At 35.3% G+C, this 21765-nt stretch overlaps 1 protein-coding gene across 1 annotated transcript in view; it reads right to left on the bottom strand.

Moving 5' to 3' along the window:
• Positions 1 to 21765, bottom strand: part of fgd5a (FYVE, RhoGEF and PH domain containing 5a) — a 72206-nt gene that overhangs the window by 8324 nt on the left and 42117 nt on the right. Inside the window, exons 8-16 of the mRNA XM_056467954.1 lie at positions 13321 to 13411; positions 11650 to 11700; positions 11492 to 11550; positions 10691 to 10762; positions 10473 to 10541; positions 1596 to 1679; positions 1404 to 1483; positions 1219 to 1312; positions 985 to 1122 (exon numbers count right to left, since the gene is read on the bottom strand). Coding sequence (XP_056323929.1) covers positions 985 to 1122; positions 1219 to 1312; positions 1404 to 1483; positions 1596 to 1679; positions 10473 to 10541; positions 10691 to 10762; positions 11492 to 11550; positions 11650 to 11700; positions 13321 to 13411 — 738 coding nt within the window. The remainder of the gene's footprint in view (positions 1 to 984; positions 1123 to 1218; positions 1313 to 1403; positions 1484 to 1595; positions 1680 to 10472; positions 10542 to 10690; positions 10763 to 11491; positions 11551 to 11649; positions 11701 to 13320; positions 13412 to 21765) is intronic.

Genomic DNA, 21765 nt, shown 5'->3' with positions numbered 1-21765 from the left:
GAAAATGAATATAGTATATGCGAGTAATTTATAGGTGTATATGCATGTGTTTTTTGTATGTGATGATAAGCAAGTTTGATTTAAATCCTGCATGGCGCCTCATACGTTCATGATAATTAAAGGTGCAACAGGTGAATGTTTTCAGAAATAAATGTTGTTATGCTGGTTGAAAGTCTCTTCACATCCTAATATCAATCCTTAAATTAAGTGATCCATGCTTATTTATAAGTATTTTAATATCCTGTGGAAGGTGTAAGACCAAAAAAAGTTTGTCCAATCAAAACAATCAGTCAAAACATTACGATATAGTCTGTCCTACCTTTCGCCTACCATCGAAATATGCAATTGCACACCTCTCCGCATCCTGATTGTGCAGAAAGTATTACGTCATCAGCACATGGTTCAGACCAAAAATTTCATTAATAACCTACCTACTTTTTAGGTTTGGTATCGCAAGTTATGCTGTCTATTGCTTGCTCATTCATGTGTTCAGGAGCAGGGGCTTAGCAACCAGGGGGGATGGGGGGATACGTCTCCCTCACTTTTAAAGACAGACCATTTAGAAACAGGTGATTAATAATAAAATAAACGTAAAATTTTGGATCCTTATTCAGCTGCCCCCAACCCCCCTGCCCCCCCACCCCCCCACACACACACTTTTAAAATGCCCGCTACGCCCCTGTTGAGGAGGCATGTCTTTGAATGCCAACTTGCAGGGTGGAATGTAGGCTTTCAGTGCTATCAGGCTATTGCATCTTTAAAACTCACTTAATTTAAAGTGTGACTGTATTTTTTGACTCTCAAAGTGACAGTATCCAAAGTTTTTAAATTTTATGAATAACCAAGCCCCACAGTTCTGCATAAAAATATTTTTTATCGTTCTACCGAAGAAAAAAGCCACTGAAATCTGGGATGAACTGAGAATAAACAAATGAACATCAAATCTGCGAATCCAAACATTCTGTAGGTGTAAAAAATGTTCACCTTTCCGCATGCATTACAGTGATGCCTTCGCAGTGTTAGACTGAAGTCAGACGTGCAGTTCATGCACATCATCACATGAGACACAGGAACCAGAACAGGAGCAGCTTCTCCCAATGACATCCATAGCTTCTCTCTGGCCTGCAAACATGCACAGGGATGCTGAATGCCCTAATATTCCTTAAAAATGAAAACTAATGAAGATATGATCATGAAGATATGATTTTTTCCTCACACCTCACTGGAGCTGCTGAAGGTATTGAGGCCTGCGGCGTGATCTGCTATAGCCCGACTCAGTGTGTGAAACCAGTCTTCTCTTTCTCCTAGAGAGCTGACGTGCACAGAAAGAAGTCGTAAATGTGACTGTATGACAGTGAATGACAATACAGATGTGTGCAAACCGTTATAGAAATGTTGATTACCTGGCGGAGAGTGTGATGGTGACATCGCTGACTTCTATTCTGAGTGTGTTCAGCACATTGTCTATGATGGGTTTACTAACCTAAACACAGGAGAATGCATGTATGTGTTACATTGCTTAATATTGCAGTTTTACAGTCAACCAATTTGTTTGTTTTCTTGTTAGTTAACACAAAAAAGAAGAGATGTCTAACCTTCATTCCACTTAAAGTGAGTGTGTTCTTCAGTCTGTATTTGCCGTCCTGCTGAGGGTAGGTGTACAGCATCACATCATTCATCTGCAACACACACACACAGTCACACAAACAAGTTTATTACACTGTATATAAATTGGGAATACATACTAGACGGTTTTTTGACGATGTATTCCTATTTAATTAATTTAATGTTACATTAAATCTAATTTCTACTCGATATTGAAAACATTTACATTAATCCCTTCATCAAAGGTGTACCTAAACTACTCAACAACTGCCATTCTTGTCTTAAGACAATTTTTTATACTTTTTTTCTGCAATTTTGTGTGGGTTTTAAATTTTAAATGTCACTTCATTTCTTTTTAAATTTAAAGTAAAAACATGGAAACATTCACTCTTACAACTTAATTCAACATTACTGATTACATACACTGACCGGCCACTTTATAAAGTACATGTGTCCAACTGCTCATTAACGCAAATTTCTAATCAACCAATCACATGGCAGCAACTCAATGCATTTAGGCATGTAGACATGGTGAAGACAGTCTGCTGCAATTCAAACCGAGCATCAGAATGAGAAAGAAATGTGATTTAAGTGACTTTGAACGAGGCATGGTTGTTGGTGGCAGACGGGCTGGTCTGAGTATTTCAGAAACTATTGATCTACTGGGATTTTCACGCACAAACATCTCTAGGGTTTACAGAGAATGGTACAAAAAAAAAGAAAGTATCCAGTGAATGCCAGTTTTGTGGGCGCAAAAATGTCTTGTTTATGCCAGAGGTCAGAGGAGAATGGCCAGACTGGTTCGAGCTGATAGAAAGGCAACAGTAACTCTAATAACCACTCGTTACAACCGAGGTATGCAGAAGAGCATCTCTGAACAAACAACACATCCAACCTTGAGGATGGGCAGAAGACCACACCTGGTGCCACTCCTGTAAGCTAAGAACAGAAAACTACATTTCGCACAGGCTCACCAAAATTGGACAATAGAAAATTGGAAAACGTTGACTGGTCTTATGAGTCTCAATTTCTATTGCGACATTCGGATGGTAAGGTCAGAATTGACATCAAGCTGATGGTGGTGGTGTAATGGTGAGGGGAATATTTTCTTGGCACACTTTGGGCCCATTAGTACCAACTGAGCATCGTGTCAACGCCACAGCCTACCTGAGTATTCTTACTGACCAACCCTTTATGACTCCGGTGTAGCCATCTTCTGATGGCTACTTCCAGCAGGATAATTCACCATGGAATCATCTCAGACGAAATGGCCTTCACAGTCACCAGATCTCAATCCAAAAGAGCACCTTTGAAATGTGGTGGAACGGGAAATTCATGGATGTGCAGCTTAAAAATCTGCAGCAACTGCCTGATGCTATCATGTCAATTTGGACCAAAATCTAGGAGGAATATTTCCAGTACCTTGTTGAAGGCAAAAGTGGGTCCAACTGGGTACAGGTACATGTAAGGTGTACCTAATAAAGTAGCCGGTGAGTGTAGATTATGGTTTATTTAAAAAATAATACGTTTTTTTTATAATTGTCTTTACAATAAACAAAAATCATTACCCAGAATGTGACAATAAATCCAACAATACAAGTAACTTGGGCAATAATACAGATTTTAAGTATTTAATTACAATTACATCAATAATTAGTATCAGTATTATTATAATATACCTATAAACAGGAGTAAAAGTAATAATAATGGTGATGTTATGTTTATATTCACCACAAGGGGGCAGTAAAAGCTTAAAGTTAGCAAATAAAATTCTTTAAATAAATTGGTCAAAAATAAATGAAATAATTCAGAAGCTATTAATTAAATAGTGAAATCCAATGCAATAGTAAAATATGAAATATCACAATTTTTATGATGTTGCTGAGCTGATTTCAGAGCTTGTTGTCTCTTATTTTAAAGCATTTTTATCCATCCTGCGGGCCCCAGACCCCTGGGTTGAGAAGTGCTGTTGTAAATAGTTTTCACATGATCTATTTTTTCCCTGCCGTCTCAATGCACATTCTTCCACAAGTGCAGCACGTTCAAGTTTAGTACCCCAGAAAGCAATTCACACGTTCAAAACAATAGCTCGTGCTGGATAAAAACTGTTTATGGCATATTTTCAGTGCAAGGAACACAAACTGACGCCCACAAACAGGCGAGCCCTTCACTTCAAACCATTGTGTTCACTCCTCATATATATAGCTCCAAACAAAAGTGGTGACATCATCAGACGTGTAACATTTGTGCCCCAAACATCCGCAGTTCACAGGCAGCGTCCAGGAATTCAGTGCCGATGTTTCTGAGAAAGGCTTTTTGGGTGGAGACGGCAGGACAGAGACAACAAAAACATCAACACTAACAGCCACAACAACCATCAGACGGCTGAGAGCATACTGGACACAACAAAACAGTCCTTAACTAAAATGCTAGAGTGAGACTGGACCAACAAACAACTTAAAGAGACAGTTCACCCCAACATTTGAACATTGGCACAGCATTTGCTCACTCTCAAATGACTATATATCTGACAGTAGACATTGGGTTTCATAGTCAGTGCTGTTGTCAACCTTTAGGTTAACAACATTCTGTAAAATATTCATATACAGTTTAAGTCAGAATTATGAGCCCTCCTGATTTATTAGTCCCCCTGTATATATATATATATATATATATATATATATATATATATATATATATATATATATATATATATATATATATATATATTTATATATATATATATATATATATATATATATATATATATATATATATTTTTTTTTTTTTTTTGTTTACCCAATTTCTGTTTAACAGAAGATTTTTTTAAGACATTTCTAAACATAATAGTTAATTAATTTCTAATAACTGATTTCTTTTATCTTTGCCATGATGACAGTACATAATATTTTACTAGATATTTTTCAAGATTAGTATTAAGCTTAAAGTGCTATTTAAAGGCTTAATTAGGTTCATTAGGTTAATTAGTCAAATTATTGTATAATAATAGTTTGTTGTTCTGTAGACAACTGGAAAAAAAATAGCTTAAGGGGACTAATAATATTGACCTTAAATGTTTTTTTTTTTTTTGCTTTTTTTGCTTATATTCTAGGCAAAATAAAACAAATAAGACTTTCTCCAGAAGAAAAAAATATCGGAAATACTGTGAAAAATTCTGTGCTGTTAAACATCATTTCGGAAATATTTGAAAAAGAAAAAAATTATTCACAGGAGGGCTAATAAATTTGACTTTAACGGTATATAAATATATATGAGCAATATCATACGAGTAGCAGTGCGTTGGAACGAGGCTGCAGTACATTGAAAGTACATTATGTTGTCTAACAGCTGCAATATTTGTAAAACTGTCGTGAGTTTTGCTGTTACTCTATGTGGGCGAAGTAATACACAAAGGTGAGGAGGCTGTATGAGTTCTGATATTGCAGAATATTGCACGGCTATCAGTCAATCAGATTCGAGAACCAGACAGAACTATCATATATATATATATATATATATATATATATATATATATATATATATATATATATATATATATATATACAGTATATATATATATACAGTATATATATATATATATATATAATATATATATATATATATATATATATATATATATATATATATATATATATATATATATATATATATATATATATATATACATTTGTGTGTGTTTAAATTCCACAGAAGAATGAAACTACAGATTAATACAGCAACAAGTGCCTAATGCATAAATGTATAAAAACAAACCAAACTTAAAATTTTGGGGTGAACTATCCCTTTAAAAGTCATGTGTAAGACCTCACTAGTTATCTCATGATAATAAGGAAAAACTGCACCACATATAAAACAGTTGCTTTTTCCCACAAAACAGCCCAGGCCAGAAGAATATTCCAGAATAGAGATCTGACACTTTTGTTTAATGAATTTCATTGTTTATGATTATAATTGTGTAAAATTTCTTAATTACTAGATTATACAAATGCAAAAATTATATTTTGTTTCAGCTTTAGCCTTTATAACTGCTCTTCTTCAACTAGTTGTCATGACAGCATTTAAAGTAAGATTTTATGTACATTTTTCATGTAATATTTAAATTGCGTCAGCTTTGGTTTTGGCAATTTTTGTTCTTTAACATACCCTTCATTTAGATGCCAAGGTCGCATTTTAAGATTTTTTTCATTTAATATTAATTATGTTTTTCATATAGTATGTTTTTTTGTGAATTTAGTTTTATTTCTATTAAATTATTAAAATCCCTGTTACTATTTGAGCTTACAAATAGTAAACTATGAATTATTATTTGTACTTCTATCTATCTAGCACACAGGTGTCAAATCCAGCTCCTGGAGGGCCGCAGCTCTGCACAGTTTAGCTTTAACACTAACTAAACACACTTGATTAAACTAATTGAGTCCTTCAGGCTTGTTTGAAACCTACAGATAAGTGTGTTAAAGATGGGTTGGAACTAAACTGTGCAGAGCTGTGGTCTTCCAGAAACTGGATTTGGCACCAATGAGATTCTAGCATTAACCGAGATTTATGTATACTGTTGAATACAGTCCGGATTGCTCATTATTAGTTAATGTTTATTAATACATTGTCTAACTAATTTTACCATATTTCAGTGTTCCTTAATATCACCCTGACATGCTCAAAATGTTTATAATCTATTTCTGAACTATTAAAACATGTTTTAACAATTTCTCTGAATGTGGGACTGTTGTAGGGCAGAGGATCAGTTCAGGCAGTGACGGGTGGCTCTGACTGAAGAAATGGCCCTCGGGCATCAGTGTGTGAGTGATGGCTGGTTGTAAGGATTTTTGAGCCGTTTCACTTATTACTCTATAAATTAAATCTGGATCTCCAGGACTCATCGTTACCAGGGGACCCTCTGACATCATGATATTATACCCAGTCAGTGCTGGACTCCATGACATCAGTCACAGGCTTTCATAAAACAGCATCAGTCAGAGTTTGATCGATTCAGGGAGAGCAGGAGAGAGAAGGACAGCAGGAGAAATGAAGAAAAGCCCCTCAATATCCAGAGTCTCCAGAGGTAAGAGTACCACGGCTGGAGAACAGCTCGCTGTATATTTGTGTGTGTATATACGGGTTAAAAGTAAGGTTGGTCAAGTTGACAATGCAATTCAGCCAATTTTGTGTAACTGCTGCACATTACATGCTTTCAATCTACTGTATAAGCATGAGTCAGATCGTGGCTAAATGCAAGGAAAATATTCCAATGTGTAAAAATGAAAATGTTTATCTTTACTTGATTTCATTTTTAGTTTTTGAGGTTATTATATATTACTTTATATACTTTATATCCTGTCACCTATCCGAGTTTTGACTTCTAGTTGATCATTTGGTATCAGAAGTGGCTTATATGAAAGGCAAAGGCCTCTAGATTACCAAAATAAGATCTGATCATGCCTTAATTTATAGTTATTTAATTAGGACAGTAAGGTCTGATTTTGCTTAGACAAAAGTTTTGTCACCTAACAGAAATGATGTACAGTATAGAATATAAAGTCATTATGCGGTGGAAAAATAATATATATTGTGTATGACTCCCATGAGTTTGGACGACTGCATCCATACATCTCTGCATTGACTCTAATAAAGTCATCTAGAATGGCGAAGAAAGCGTTCTTGCAGGCCTCCCAGTGTTCATCAAGATTCTTTGGATTCATCTTCAATACCTCCTCTTTCATCTTACCCCAGACATGCTCAATAATCTTCATATCTGGTGACTGGGCTGGCCAATCCTGGCCTTCTTTCCTTTAGAAACTTTGATATGGAGGCTGAATTATGAGAAGGAGCGCTATCCTTCTGAAGAATTTGCCCTCTCCTGTGGTTTGTAACGTAATGGGCAGCACAAATGTCTTGATACCTCAGGCTGTTGATGTTGCCATTCACTCTGCAGATCTCTCGCATGCCCCCATACTGAATGTAACCCCAAGTCATGATTTTTCCTTCACCAACTTGACAGATTTTTCTCATAATCTTGGGTCTATGCGGGCCCAATAGGTCTTCTGCAGTATTTGTGATGATTTGGATGCAGTTTAACAGATGATTCATCAAAAAAATCTACCTTTTGCCACTTTTCCAAATGATCAACTAGAAGTCAAGTTATTATCTGTTGCTCTTACAAATGGGATCGACAACAAGACTTGTCAGGTAGTGTATATATTTATATATATATATTTATATATATATATATATATATATATATATATATATATATATATATATATATATATATATATATATATATATATATATATTACTTTTAATAATAATTTTTGTTCATTTCCTAGAAAGCATTTCATTTAATATTTTAAATACGCAGCTAGCTTCAAGCCATTGTTCATTAAATATATGAATAATATTATTTTAGTTTAAGTTTGACTTATTTTAGTACTTCATCCTATTTTATTGCAGTTTTTGCCAAGACAGCATTTGATTTAAGATATAAGAGCATTGTGTTAAATATGTTTTTCCGATCTTCAATCATCAGTGTCACATAATACTTCTGAATTACCCTAATATGCAAAATCTTTTGCAGCAGCATTATAAATGACTATATATATATATATATATATATATATATATATATATATATATATATATATATATATATATATATATATATATATATATATATATATATATATATATATATATATATATATATATATATATCCTGTAAATTCACACTTTCTAAAGCATCAGACCAATCCTCTGCTATACCTAGACATGACATCAGATCACTATTTTACAAATCCATTCAGATTACCACTAAACTGGAAGTGTGAAAGTGACTCAACACAAGAAAACAACTGAAGCGAGGGCTTGGTTTGATGTTTTCAGAGTTATTTATCATCTCTGTGTTGTTGATCTGTTGTTCTTTGAGTCTAGTTTTCAAACTTTTCAATGTGCTGTCAGTTTAGTCCCAGCACAGGAAGCTAGTATCCAGTGACCTATAGCAGACATCCTGACAGGAAGTAGACCCTCGAAAACAAGCAAACTCATAAGAGTGTGTATAACCATGTAGCCTGCAGTGTGTAGTGAACACTTTCAGCTTATTTACCAACTCACTTGCTCTATAGGAAAATGACTTGTTGGAATTAGCAAATGTTCATGATATATAATTAAACCTATTAGCCAAGTTATACCTAAATTACTTTAGCTAACTTGCCAATCAAGATTCCCTACAGATTGCTAATCTGCAGTCATGACAGTATTTAGATTTAAATAAAAAACTGAAAGATGCAATGTTAATGCTAATTTCAGCTATTGCTAACAGTCAGTATTTAACGGCTACAATGAGAGAGTTTGAACGCTACCACTCTTCAAATGGTTTAATTAATATATTTATTTACAGAATACACAAACAGGTGAGCTCCAAATGACAGTCGATCCCAGGGGTGAAGCAACCGGGGGGATGGGGGGGATCCATCCCCCTCACTTTTAGAGACAGACCATTTAGAAACAGGTAATTAATAATTATATGAACGTATGATCTCATACAGCCATCCCCCCCACTTTTAAAATGTCCGATACGCCCCTGGTCGATCCACCCACTCGAGTCAATGTAAATATTCACTTGTGAAAAAGATATATTATAGTCAAATGAAAAGTAAGGGGTTACAAAATCTGAATGCTTTATGTGACTTTATGTTCAGTATCATAAGGTTCCTTTTACAGCATCGATGTTGTAATGTAATTTAAATATCATTTGTTAAATAGACTGAAGCTTTCATTTAGCTGTACAAGTGTAAAACGAGATGAAAAGGCATTTAAATGCAAGCACCATCAGAAGCAGCAGGCGAGTGCAGAAACTCCTTTGAAAATACTGTGGTAAAATACATTTCCATTTTTTAAAGCCATGGCGTGGAACAATGGAATATAATGCAGTGCTTCTTATCTGAACCGATACTCACTTTATATTGTATGTCAGTCAGACAGCTATGATCATTATTATACAAAAAATTATACAAATTATAATAAACTGCTTGCATTCTTGACCATGTTTGACTGCAGATCACAATAAATTAACAATTAATCATTGAGCTCTTAGCAAATGACCATTCAGTCCATTTAAAGTCTGCATGAAATCCAAATGTATTCATTCATTCATTTTCCTTTATTCATCTGGGGTCGCCACAGCAGAATGAACCGCCAACTTATCCAGCATATGTTTTACACAGTGGATGCCCTTCCAGCTGCAACCCTGTACTGGGAACCACCCAAACACACTAATTCACACACATACACTACAGGCAATTTAGTTTACTCAATTCATCTAAACCCGGATGTCTTTGGACTGTGGGGGAAACTGAAGCACCCGGAGGAAGCGAGCACGGAGAGAACATGCAAACTCAAACTAGCGACCTTCTTGCTGTGAGGCGACAGTGCTAACCACTAAGCCACCATGTCGCCCAAATCCAAATTTACAGTGTTTATTTTGGTAGCGCACATTATTCATCTTAAGGGTAACAATAACTCTCTGCAGGTTAATCCACTAAAGAATTGTTTTGGTAATCTATAATCAAAATATAACCATTTGTTTCCACTCTGGAATGGCAGTCCTTCTCTGATGACATCAGTTAGACTGTAAAACATGCTTAGCCATGACCCTTCTACTAGTAGTTTGCTGCGAGTAAATGAAAGATGAATAATGAAAGGAGGAGCACAAAAATAAACCCCACCCCTTCCTCAAAATTCAATTGGAACTGCATCATCAAACTGAAATAAAACTCCGCAGCAACTTCAGTTTCACACAGACTTTAAGTGCACTTTTTTAACAAGAAATGTATAGAAGCATGACAAGATACCAGGAAGAGGTGTCTGGGTTGCCTGCTTTTACGAGAGACCTTCATCAGGGTTCCCTCCTTGACAAAAACCTGCAAAACACACGGATGCCAGAGGCCAGGTGAGTTATATGGGTCCACTTAAACCTTATGTCTAATAACAGTCACTGATCTTTCCGGTTTTTACAGCCAGTAAAAACAGTTGTAAACTATAAACATACAGCGTATGAAGCTAAATTTACCCTTCCAGGTTGAAGAAGGTCTCTTTTTCCTCTCACGCTGTAGTCAATGTGGACCAAACGAAGCAGGTTCTCCTGCACAAGTGATAAAGAGAATTTAAAAAGTGGAATACAGTTGAAGTCAAAATTATTAGCTCTCCTGTTTAACAGTGTACAGAATTTTTCACAGTATTTCCGATAATATTTTTTCTCCCTGAAAGTCTTATTTGTTTTTTATTTCGGCTTTTTTTTTAAACTACATTAATGCAAATATTATCAGCCTTCCTAAGCAATATTTTTTTAATTATCTACAAAACAAATATACAATACACATATACAATGATGTGCCTAATTACCCTAACTTGCCTAATTAACCTAGTTAAGCCTTTAAATTGGACTCTAAGCTCAATAGTAAAAGCTAGTATCTTGAAAAATATCTAGTAAAATATTATGTGTTGTCATCATGGCAAAGATAAAAGAAATCAGTTATTAGAGATGAGTTATTAAAACTATTATGTTTAGAAATGTGTTGAAAAAACTTTCCACTAAAAAGAAATTAGGGGAAAAATTATACAGGGTTGGCTAATAATTCTGACTTCAACTGTGTATGTAGAAAATGAAAATGTTTATTTATCATACGTTAATAATAAAAAAGTAAACCAAAATAGTACACAACACAAGAACTATGTGTCTGCGTGTGACTATGTGTGTGAGCTGATTTCTCACTGCTATCTTTGTTTCTGGACACCTGGGACACTATGACATCATTTCCCTGTTTTCATCAACAATACAGCATGTTCTCATACACGCAGAGAAACCACTCACCCCGTGTTTTAGATTGTCATTAACCTGGTCTGCGACCTCTGACACGATTACCAGCGCAGCTGTCGATAAAAATATTTTTTGCAGTCATAAGCACAATTAGTGTTTTCCCAGTTCAAGCATGCTCAGAGTTCATCGCTGTGTGAAAAGAAAAGACAGACCTTGTGTGTCTTCATACTCTTTCGAATCAGGGGAGAGGTTGTTCAAGTAGTCTGGAAGAAATTAAACGTAAAACAAATTAATAAACTGATGAATTGCATTCGTCATTTTGTTTTCTGTACAAGATCCCACATAAAGTGCAAACAACCTCAAGGTCGAAATGAGAACAGCATGTTTCAAACACATATTTTTTTTAGTTTGACATATTAGTGGCTTCATTGACTTCTCTGTCATTTGTAATAACATTTTGGTCACTTACGTATGACATACACAAAAGGACGTCTTATTTGATATGTCTATGAAGAATAAAGCCATTATTTACTGTTTATTTTTACATTAAACTTCTGTCATGGTAGAATGTAATCATCAACGGTTGTGAAGTGAGATATTACTCATAAGTCAAATACTGACACGAGATCTGATGAGTCAGCAGCAAAAACAGCTGTTTCAAACATGAACACTGAGACAGGTTTTATCCTAAAATGTTAATTTTACACATTTTATAATAAATTATATCTTAATGTTGTTGTTTGAAACAGTTTATAGTTACTGTATTTCCTGTGTATTCTGATAGAGATAAATATGTTATAAATAAACCCCTGACCAGTATCTTTAGAGTATACAGTTGAAGTCCCTCTGAATTATTAGCCCCTCTGAATTATTAGCCCCCTGTTCATTTTTTTCCACAATTTCTGTTTAACAGAGAAGATTTTTTCAACACATTTATAAACATAAAGGTTTTAATAACTCATTTATTTTATCTTTGCCATGATGACAGTAAATAATATTTGACTAGATATTTTTCAAGACACTTCTATACAGCTTAAAGTGACATTTAAAGGCTTAACTAGGTTAATTATGTTAACTAGGCAAGTAAGGGTCATTAGGCAAGTTATTGGTTATCAATGGTTGGTTCTGTAGACAATCGAAAAAAAAATAACTTAAAGTGGCTGAAAAATTAAAAACTGCTTTTATTCTAGCCAAAATAAAACAAAATAAAACTTTCTCCAGAAGAAAAAATATTATCAGACATAGTGTAAAAATGTCCTTGCTTTGTTAAACAAAATTTGGGAAATATTTAAAAAAGAAAAAAATAATCAATGGGAGGCTAATAATTCTGACCCCAACTGTGTATAGTAGACATGTTTACATTTCCGCCGTTCATGAATACCAGGTAATTTCACCCGCTTTATTTTAATCATAATTTTCTATTCTATTCCATATCTTTTATTTTTCTGAATACCTTTCTATTTTGTACTTTTATACCTTGTTTCATTTTTAGTTTTTACTTAATGTATTATGACTTTTTAATATGTATTAGCTTTTTAGCTTTCTATTTCATTAATATTTAGTTTTCATATAACATTATTTCAGTTTATTTAATTTCTGACTTTCGTATTCTTTTATTATTATTATTATTTTTTTTTGATTTTTAGATTATTTTTTAGGTTTTTCAAATAAAACATACATTTTGTTTTATTTTAGCTTTAATTTATTTTAAAAAGTTTTAGTTTTACCTAACTTTACCCGTACACAGAAAAATAAAATTGGTGGAATATGTGATTTTGTGTGATGTGTGCTGTAAAGCTCATGTGATGGTCATTTGTTTTTCTTAAAGGATAAGAACACTGAATTGCACACTGAATGCAAACACATCACATCGCAGTACTCACCGGTGAGCAGCATACGGTATTGAAGAATACGCACAATGACCCGGAGCAGCTGATGTTTCAGAGGAACATGAACTCCTTCTGCATTCTGCGTCTGGAAGATACACAAACACATATGCATATAAAACTGGCACATGAAACAGGATGTAAAAGCAGGTACACACATGAAGGACATTAAATATATGAAAAAAAGTAAATGTCACGCTACACTAAAAACTTTTTTAAAGTAAATTTTATGCACGGAAGTCAAATTTGCTTAATTTGCATAAAAGTGAAATTGTTGGGTAATTGTTACTGAGCCGTTTGGAGTTTAGTTTGCAACATTCGATTTACAAGCAATTTTAACTCACTTAAATTTAACTGAACACAAAATCATTATTATTAATTTAACTCTGCATTTTTCTAACATGGGACTTACCTAAAATTAGCATTTTTTGGTACACCAAATTATCTTTATAATGTTTTCTTTATGATACGACTTATAGAAGCTGCTATTTTGGATGTTTTTAGATGATGTCACAATGGTAAAGTAAGAGATATTGAAATATCTGTGAAACCAACGAATGAGTTCATCAATGAATTATTTTAACAGAATCTCATAATTATGGTAATTTTATAGAGCATGTTTATATTTTAAAAGGCATCTCATTCATTTTCTTTTCAGCTTAGTCCCCTTATTAATCTGGGGTCGCCACAGTGGAATGAACCACCAACTTATCCAGCATTTTGTTTTACTGGGAAACACATACATACACTACAGACAATTTAACCTACCCAATTCACCTGTACCGCATGTCTTTAGACTGTGGGGGAAACCAGAGCAAACCCACGCGAACGCAGGGAGAACATGCAAACTCCACACAGAAACGCCAACTGATCCAGCCGAGGCTCGAACCAGCGACCTTCTTGCTGTGAGGCGACAGCACTACCTACTGCACCACTGCATCGTCTTAAAAGGCATCTGCAATGTCTAAAATGGTTAAAAGAGTCAATGATCTGGCCTCTCTAAACCCTGCCTCTCCGAGAGCATACTTGGCTCTGATTGGTCTAAAGGCCACAGTCGGTTTTAAATGGTCTTCTGCGAGAGACCAGATTCAGAATCAGTCATTTATTACCATACAGCATCTGTCATTTTTGCACATGAAGTTTCCTCAGCACATGTAAAGCACTTGTTTTATTGTACAAATTTGAGTTTTCTTTCTTCAGAAGTGGAAGTAAAGTGTATTTTACCAAACTAAACTACACCAGATGTCATCAGGTGGATGCTGCACACTGGTGCTAGTGAGGAGAGACCCCTCAAATGATTGTAAAGCACTTTGAGTGTATGAAAATACACAATAAAATGAGCTATAAATATACATTCCATTCCATTCATCTACAACTAGTGTTTGAGGGTCAAAGAAGACCTCATTTGCAGCCAGTCAATTAAGAGAGTAAACTGTCTTTATGCAAATTTACAATAAATCTATATAGTTTTGTGCAGGAAGTGAGACTGGAATTACTGATGACTCACTTCAGGCAGAATCGATTATTCCTTTTGGCAAACTAAAATCATTTATCGTGCACTTTGAAACTAGATTATTATAAATCCCCAAACAGCTATACTGTATTCCACAACCCCCCAAAAAGTATAATAAAATTATAATACTGTATATGTGTGTTTTTCCCCCCAAAATACCTGTGCTCACACTTGACCCACAAGAAACTGTATCATAGATCACAATGGCACCATTTAGAAAAGGCCTATTTCAAGGTTATTCACTGACCTTCCCTTTTCCCCCTTCACAAAAACCTGAGTATGCCTCATTCCATCCAATTCCATCCCAATTATATCATTCAGTGGGAGAAAAAGTGAGCAAGTGAATCAGTCAAACACGCAGTGAGAAGAAATCAATCAAGGCCTAATTGACTTTGACAAGTCATTGTTCTTGCAAGCTCTGTGAAGCCGGAGGGGACGTCGAAGGTCAGTAGAGGGCAGATAAGGGGCAACTTTAGACTTACAGACGTTCAGAGACACAAGACAATGCCTGAGATCTTCAGTGAGGAAAAGAGGTGCCCGTCAGTGACCTTGTGAAGAGAGCGACTGGAGGGAGTGTTGGCTTCCAGATAAAGGAACACAGGCGGTGATTGTCCAGTTTGCACACCTGCTTCAACATTATTCTCACAAAACCTCTGAAATACACCCGCTGGCTTTCATCTCTTTCACACTGGCTCTCTCTTTGTTTTTCATCATCATCGTGCTTATAATTCACCATCACATTCACTTCACTTTATGTTCATTCTTTCATAATGACACAGATCTGTTATTCGAATGATGCAAAGTATGTTTGTGTTAGATGTATTAAAAGATATTTGCCAATCCTGGAGTGGTCATCATATGGATACACCCTCCTTCTTAATCAAGGATAAATAAGGGGCAAATTTAAGACACAACTCAGTTCACTATTTTATGAAGTATCAAATAAAAATATATTTATATTTTAAAATAATATTTAAACCCAAGTGTTAGGTTCAATTCAATTTAATATCTACTGAAACACATTTTCAAGAGTTCACACTTAGCTGACGATTCATCAAAAGCTTGTTTGGCATGCTGTCCCGGGAGAGAGCCCCGAGCTCAAGGGATCCTCGAGCCCGGGGCTTCCTCCCGCTTGCAGAGCGAGAGGGGAGCCTGAGCTCGGTGGATCTCAGAACTCCCCGTCTGCAGTAGCTAAGGGAACACGTGAGGAAAAAAGGGGGCTAGACAAATGCTTGATTGTTATGCATGATGTATATATTTGGATGGTGGGAGGAAACCGGAGAACCCGGGGAAAACCCACGCGGACACGGGGAGAATATACGAACTCCTCACAGAAACACCTACCGACCTGGCAGGACCAGGGCTGGTAGTGTTCTTGCTGTGGGGCTAACAGTGCTAACCACTGGGCCTCCGTGTCGCCCGATCTATAGTGAAGGAGGAGAATGGGGAGGAAGGAGGGTTTCTTCCAAACGAAGATAAAGTGGCCTGAAAACTGTGGTTATTTATAGTAGCTTATGGCTCATATGATTGGATGATACTGATTAGCTTAATACGTGAACGGCTGTGATAAATCATAAGCACGTGATCCTCTCGAAATTAGTTTATGAATAAACCCCACTTATTTTATTTATTTTTTAGAACAAACCACAATATTATGGAACATATGCAAATATTATGGAACATTTCCATTCAATTAAAAATGTATTTTATGATTTTTTTAAATGTTTTTTTCATATTTATGAAAGAAAATCAAACTTTATAAAATAGTTAAAATTCAAAATATTCAGTAAAATTCAGTAAAAACTATAAACAGACAGACAGACTAATAAATTAGCTTAACATAAAAATTACTTTCATGAAACAAAATTTTTGTTTAAATTAAACAAAACTACACAAATATATATTGAAAATCCAATAAGATTGCTGTAATCCTAAAATATGTAATACTAATTATATTTATACTAATAAATTTGGTATTACATTCACAGACTTTTATTTTGATTGATGACATAAAACTCTAGAGGACATATTGACTGTTGTTGACGGTCCCAAATTGCATACTTATTCACTATTCTGCGCCATTTTGTATTATAAATAATAAATATGAAAACTAAAAATAATAAGTGCACTTTAATTACCCAGATGATGCACTTATTCAACCGTTAAAAATAAGTGTGGACTGTTGGACACTTCATGCACTTAACAGCCACAACATTGCTCACGTAGCAGAAGGGGCGGAGCTATCGGGCACCGATTTTGGATTACATTATTTATTTTGGATTGTGAAAGCTAAATTCTCCTACGAGAGTGATTATAGACGAATTACCAACCTACGTTACACATGATGTCACACGGGTTCCCTGTTGCAAAAAGAGACCGGTGGCAATAGTAAACTTGTCATGTTGTGCAGTAGGATGCCAAATTCAAAAGTCCAAAAATAGAAAATTTAACTTTTACCGTACACCACACTGCTTTTAATGCCAACTGCAGACATCTTTGGCTAAAAGGGAGCTGAATGAAATGACGACCTAATTTAAAATGCTCGACTCTGTAGTTCTCATTTCATATTAGGTAAGTTCACGCTATGCTGAATCATACACATTACTCGTTTTTGATTGCAGCAATGATTTCAGCAAAAACTGAAAATATGGTTAATTAAACTGCGGACACTGAATGCTAAGATTGAAACGTGAAAGTGTAAGTTATTAAGGTAAACTTGGTTTTATATTCACACATTCATTCAGTGACAACTTGTGACACACTCCCTATATTGTTTACCACGAAACTTTGAATATTCGGTGTAAAATAACCTGCAAGTGTGACTTAAAAACATTAACACTGTTTATTTGACTGTGAACAATGTTGTACTTTGATAATCATTGGCTGCTAATATGATTTCGCTATTTAGAGTTTGCAAATAATACTTGTGCAAATGTGCGAATATAAAACCAACTTTGTGTAAATTCACATACCCTGTAAGTTCACATACTCTGTATGTGTAAGTTCAGGTGTAGTTCGCTGTCAGAATGCAGTAGTTTTGCTTGTTGATGATTACCCAGGCCTTTTATAACGTTAGCTTCATCTTTTTCCTTGTCTTTGGTTAGGCAGAACCTCAGTTTTTAGCAGTACATAGTTTCGAATCTGGTAATCATGGAACATTATTTCTTGCTCATGGCCACACATCTTGTTAAAACACTTGGAGCTTCAATGAGATTGTATATTTGGGGCTTTATGCTTGGCCATTGTGTCTCATCTAATATCCATTGAGAGGGTGCTATCGGAAATATACCTGTCAGACGAACGGCGCTCACTTGAACGTAAATTTTGCCAAATCACTGTTCTTATCACTGGGTGACGAGCTGTTATAATATGCTGAAAGCATTATGTAAATAATATATATAATGTGTAGTCAATATAACTTATTTCTAAGACAACAACAAACTCTGTACCACATCGGATGTCATTCCCTCACTGTAAATGCTAGTGCTCCCGGTTTTTTTCTGCCACCTCCATGCACGCGCATTCTGAATGTTTACAAACATGGTAATTCGTCTATACAGGCTGCCGATGATGAATGCGGTCATACTCATGGTATAGGTATTATTTGGAATTTTGGTCATTTATTTCACTAATGTGGCAACTGTCAAACTTCATCTGGGAAACGGTTTGAACTTCTGCTTAGTAAAAAAACATTAGTGTTCCATTTGGGACACCACTACATACATATACTATGCTGTTGAGTGTAAGTGCATAAGTATATAGTGCATTTGTAGTGTATGGTGTGCCATTGGAAACACAAGTTTGTGCGAAAGGTTTCACAGTTTGCTGCATTGCAAAGTTCAAGCTTGGTGGACTCTGACCTGTGAAATCGCATGATGTGACTGCGTAAGACCAATCGAAGATCAAAACATGACCTCTCTGTACAGAAAATTAAAATATGAACCTCTCTGTTTTTTAATCATGTCTGATGATCTTGTTTAATCCCGGCCCTTTTCGAAACATCATACGACAGAATTTTGCATGTTCAAACTCAAGTGTGACTACGGCATGACTCTCACAGAGTGACATGGTGATTAGGGATGCTCAATTTAGTTCATTTTGCCAACTAACAACCACCGCTCGTTAAATATATTAACTGGTTAGATTAATATTAAATTGTTATTTAATTTTAAAAGTTCACACTTAGATAATGCTTGACTATTTTAGCAGGTTTGGCATGCTGTCCCGGGAGAGGACCCGGAGTTCGGCGATAGATGAGCCCAAGGCTTCCCCCTGGTCAATGAGCATTAGGAGGGATATGAGATCAGGTAGTTCTCAACAACTTCCCAAGAACAGACCGCCAACTGCGCCAGTGTGTATGTATTATTGTGTGTATGTGTTCTTCCAAAATGAAGTTTAGGCTGGATATTTATGTTAAATTTGGAATGATCCGATTGGTTAGCTAATGATTAGTGATAGGGACCAGCTGCAGTCAATCCTATCACATGCTCCTCTTGAAATTAGTTTATGAAACTTCACAAAAAAATTATTGACAAGTCTATTTTGTGTCTGATACATTAAATATTTTAGTTTAATTTAATTTGAAATTTTAAAATACTGATTTATTTTGACATTTGAACAACAGCATACAGAACATCAGAACATCTTCAAGCACCTGCAGTGTTCCCAACAGCATAGAAAAACTGAATAAACTAAATAAAACAATAAAATAAATAGTCCTGCCCTAGATATTTTTCACTTCAATGACAAGTTTAGATTACAAAACAAAAAAAAAAATTGACTGAATCCTTTTTAAGAACCGGCATATGCTGTTCGTCCAATCATATGTTTTTTTTTCTACCGTCAAATAAAAATAGCAGGCTACCTCAAATTGATCGCTCCACAGAAAATTAGCATTTAATCAATGGAAAACCTGGCCTCTGCTTTCATTTGATTGAAGAATGAAAAAGACACGACTGACGTAACATGCTTTTTCCTCTCAGAGTTGACTATTTTTCAATGGCAAAAACGCAAGGCGCCACAAAACTCGCGGCTGTAAGTAAACCATTCAAAAGATGCCCTTCTTAATGCAAAAAGCGGGATCGGCTTCTTATGCAGCCAAACTTTAAAAATATATATAATAATAGTTTTTAATCATTTAACTGATACTATTAATTGGTTAAACATGCACCATTTCATTTACTGGTTAAGCTATGATCACACTGGGCTTTGTGTGTGCGAAATTCTGTTGTGCGGCGCTGCAAAAAGGGGCGGGATTAAACAAGATGATTAGACATTTAAAAAAGCGAGCGATTGCTCCATATTTTAAATTTCTGTCCAGAGAGGTCCTGTTTTGATCCTGGATTGGTCTTACGCAGTCAAGTGATGCAATTTCGCAGGTTCTAGTTCACCAAGCTTGGACTTTGCACCGCAGCAACATGGGAAACTTGATGCATGACCTTGCGTTTTCGGTCTGACGCATTTGCTTGCGTATGACTGGAAGTCTATGGGCGGAAAAGCCTAGTGTGACCACAGCTTTAGTCGGTTATTATGAGCATCCCTAATGGTGATTGTGTCCATATTGTGTGTTTAATATGATTGTGTGTTTGTGTGTTTAATTGCCAAGGGCAATTAAAAATCACACTGCAATAGCCTATATTTAAGCACTTTTAGGTTTTGGAATAGCCTTTCTCACTCTTAAATCTCTTTATCGTGCACCTGTGCTGCATTATCTCATTACTTCCTGACCGTAAAGCCTGTCAGACTCCAGTGTTTAAACCCAACATGCCTCCATTGTTAAAGCCAGTAGAACTAATCAACAGCCTCATGCTGAACATTTCAACTGCAATTCAATTGACATTTGTGCTGAAAAAGTGGCCGGTCTTTCTGTAACTGTGCAAGGGTGGATATTTAGAGCTCTCCAGTCAAATTGGGATGCGGCCAGGAGAAGCAGTGGCGGCTCGTGCCAGAGAACAGACAGGCTACACAAATCAGGCGCTGGTCCGGCTGAAGCAGCGTCTGTCTGGACAGCTCATTTAATTGAGGCTTGTTTAAGAAGGCTGCTTGGCTAATTAGCTTTTATCCGCCTCATTGCCCAAATGCCAGATGAGTGTGTATGTGTGTCAGTGTCTTGTTCTGCCTTTATCTTGTCCTTTCCACCTGTACAATTCAAGACGCACGTGCAGAGAAACACCATGCTTATTCATAGTGAGTGTGTGTATGTATGTATATATGGATGCGTACATACACATATTTATATAAATATATATAAACACATACACTCTGTAAATAGCAATTAGTTGACTTTATGCTAAAAAAACGAGTAAAATTATAGCTTTTATAAAAATTAAGTCAGCTTAACTGTTCCAAGTTACAATTGGTTCACTTACATCCTAAGTAGTCAACTTGTAGCTTTTAATGTAATTAATTTACTCTCTTTAAGTAACTAATCACCTTTTACAGTGTATTTAACAGTTCTTTCTGGTTCTTGAATCTGATTGTCTGAAAGCCGTGTAATTATTATTATTCTTTTACATTGATCACTGCAGTCCTCCAACAGTTTTACATTTGTGGATGACTAAACTCACTGTAGTTTAGCAAATATTGTTATGTATTGTAGTTATTGTGTATTGTGTATTGTGTAAATGTAGTTATTTAGACTTAAAATGTACTATTTATTTACAAGGGTAACACCTACTTGGCAATATGTTTTTATGTCAGTTTTTAAAATGTGAATTTTAGCATATCAGTGGCTATTTAACACTCGCATTCACAAGAGAGAGCAGCATTACCACTGACACTTGTTCTGGAAATTGATGTATGTCTCTACAGAGGTTAAACCCAAATTTAATACATTATGGCTATATTTAATGTTGGTATTTGTTCATTTGTTCTATTTGATCCAGAACAAATCTGAATGAATTCAAACTTAAGGCACTACTTGAATATTT

Source organism: Danio aesculapii, chromosome 11 (assembly GCF_903798145.1).
Source record: "Danio aesculapii chromosome 11, fDanAes4.1, whole genome shotgun sequence".
Taxonomy (NCBI): Eukaryota; Metazoa; Chordata; class Actinopteri; order Cypriniformes; family Danionidae; genus Danio; species Danio aesculapii.
Note: the sequence above shows the minus strand (reverse complement) of the source record. Positions and strands in the feature narration are given on the sequence as shown.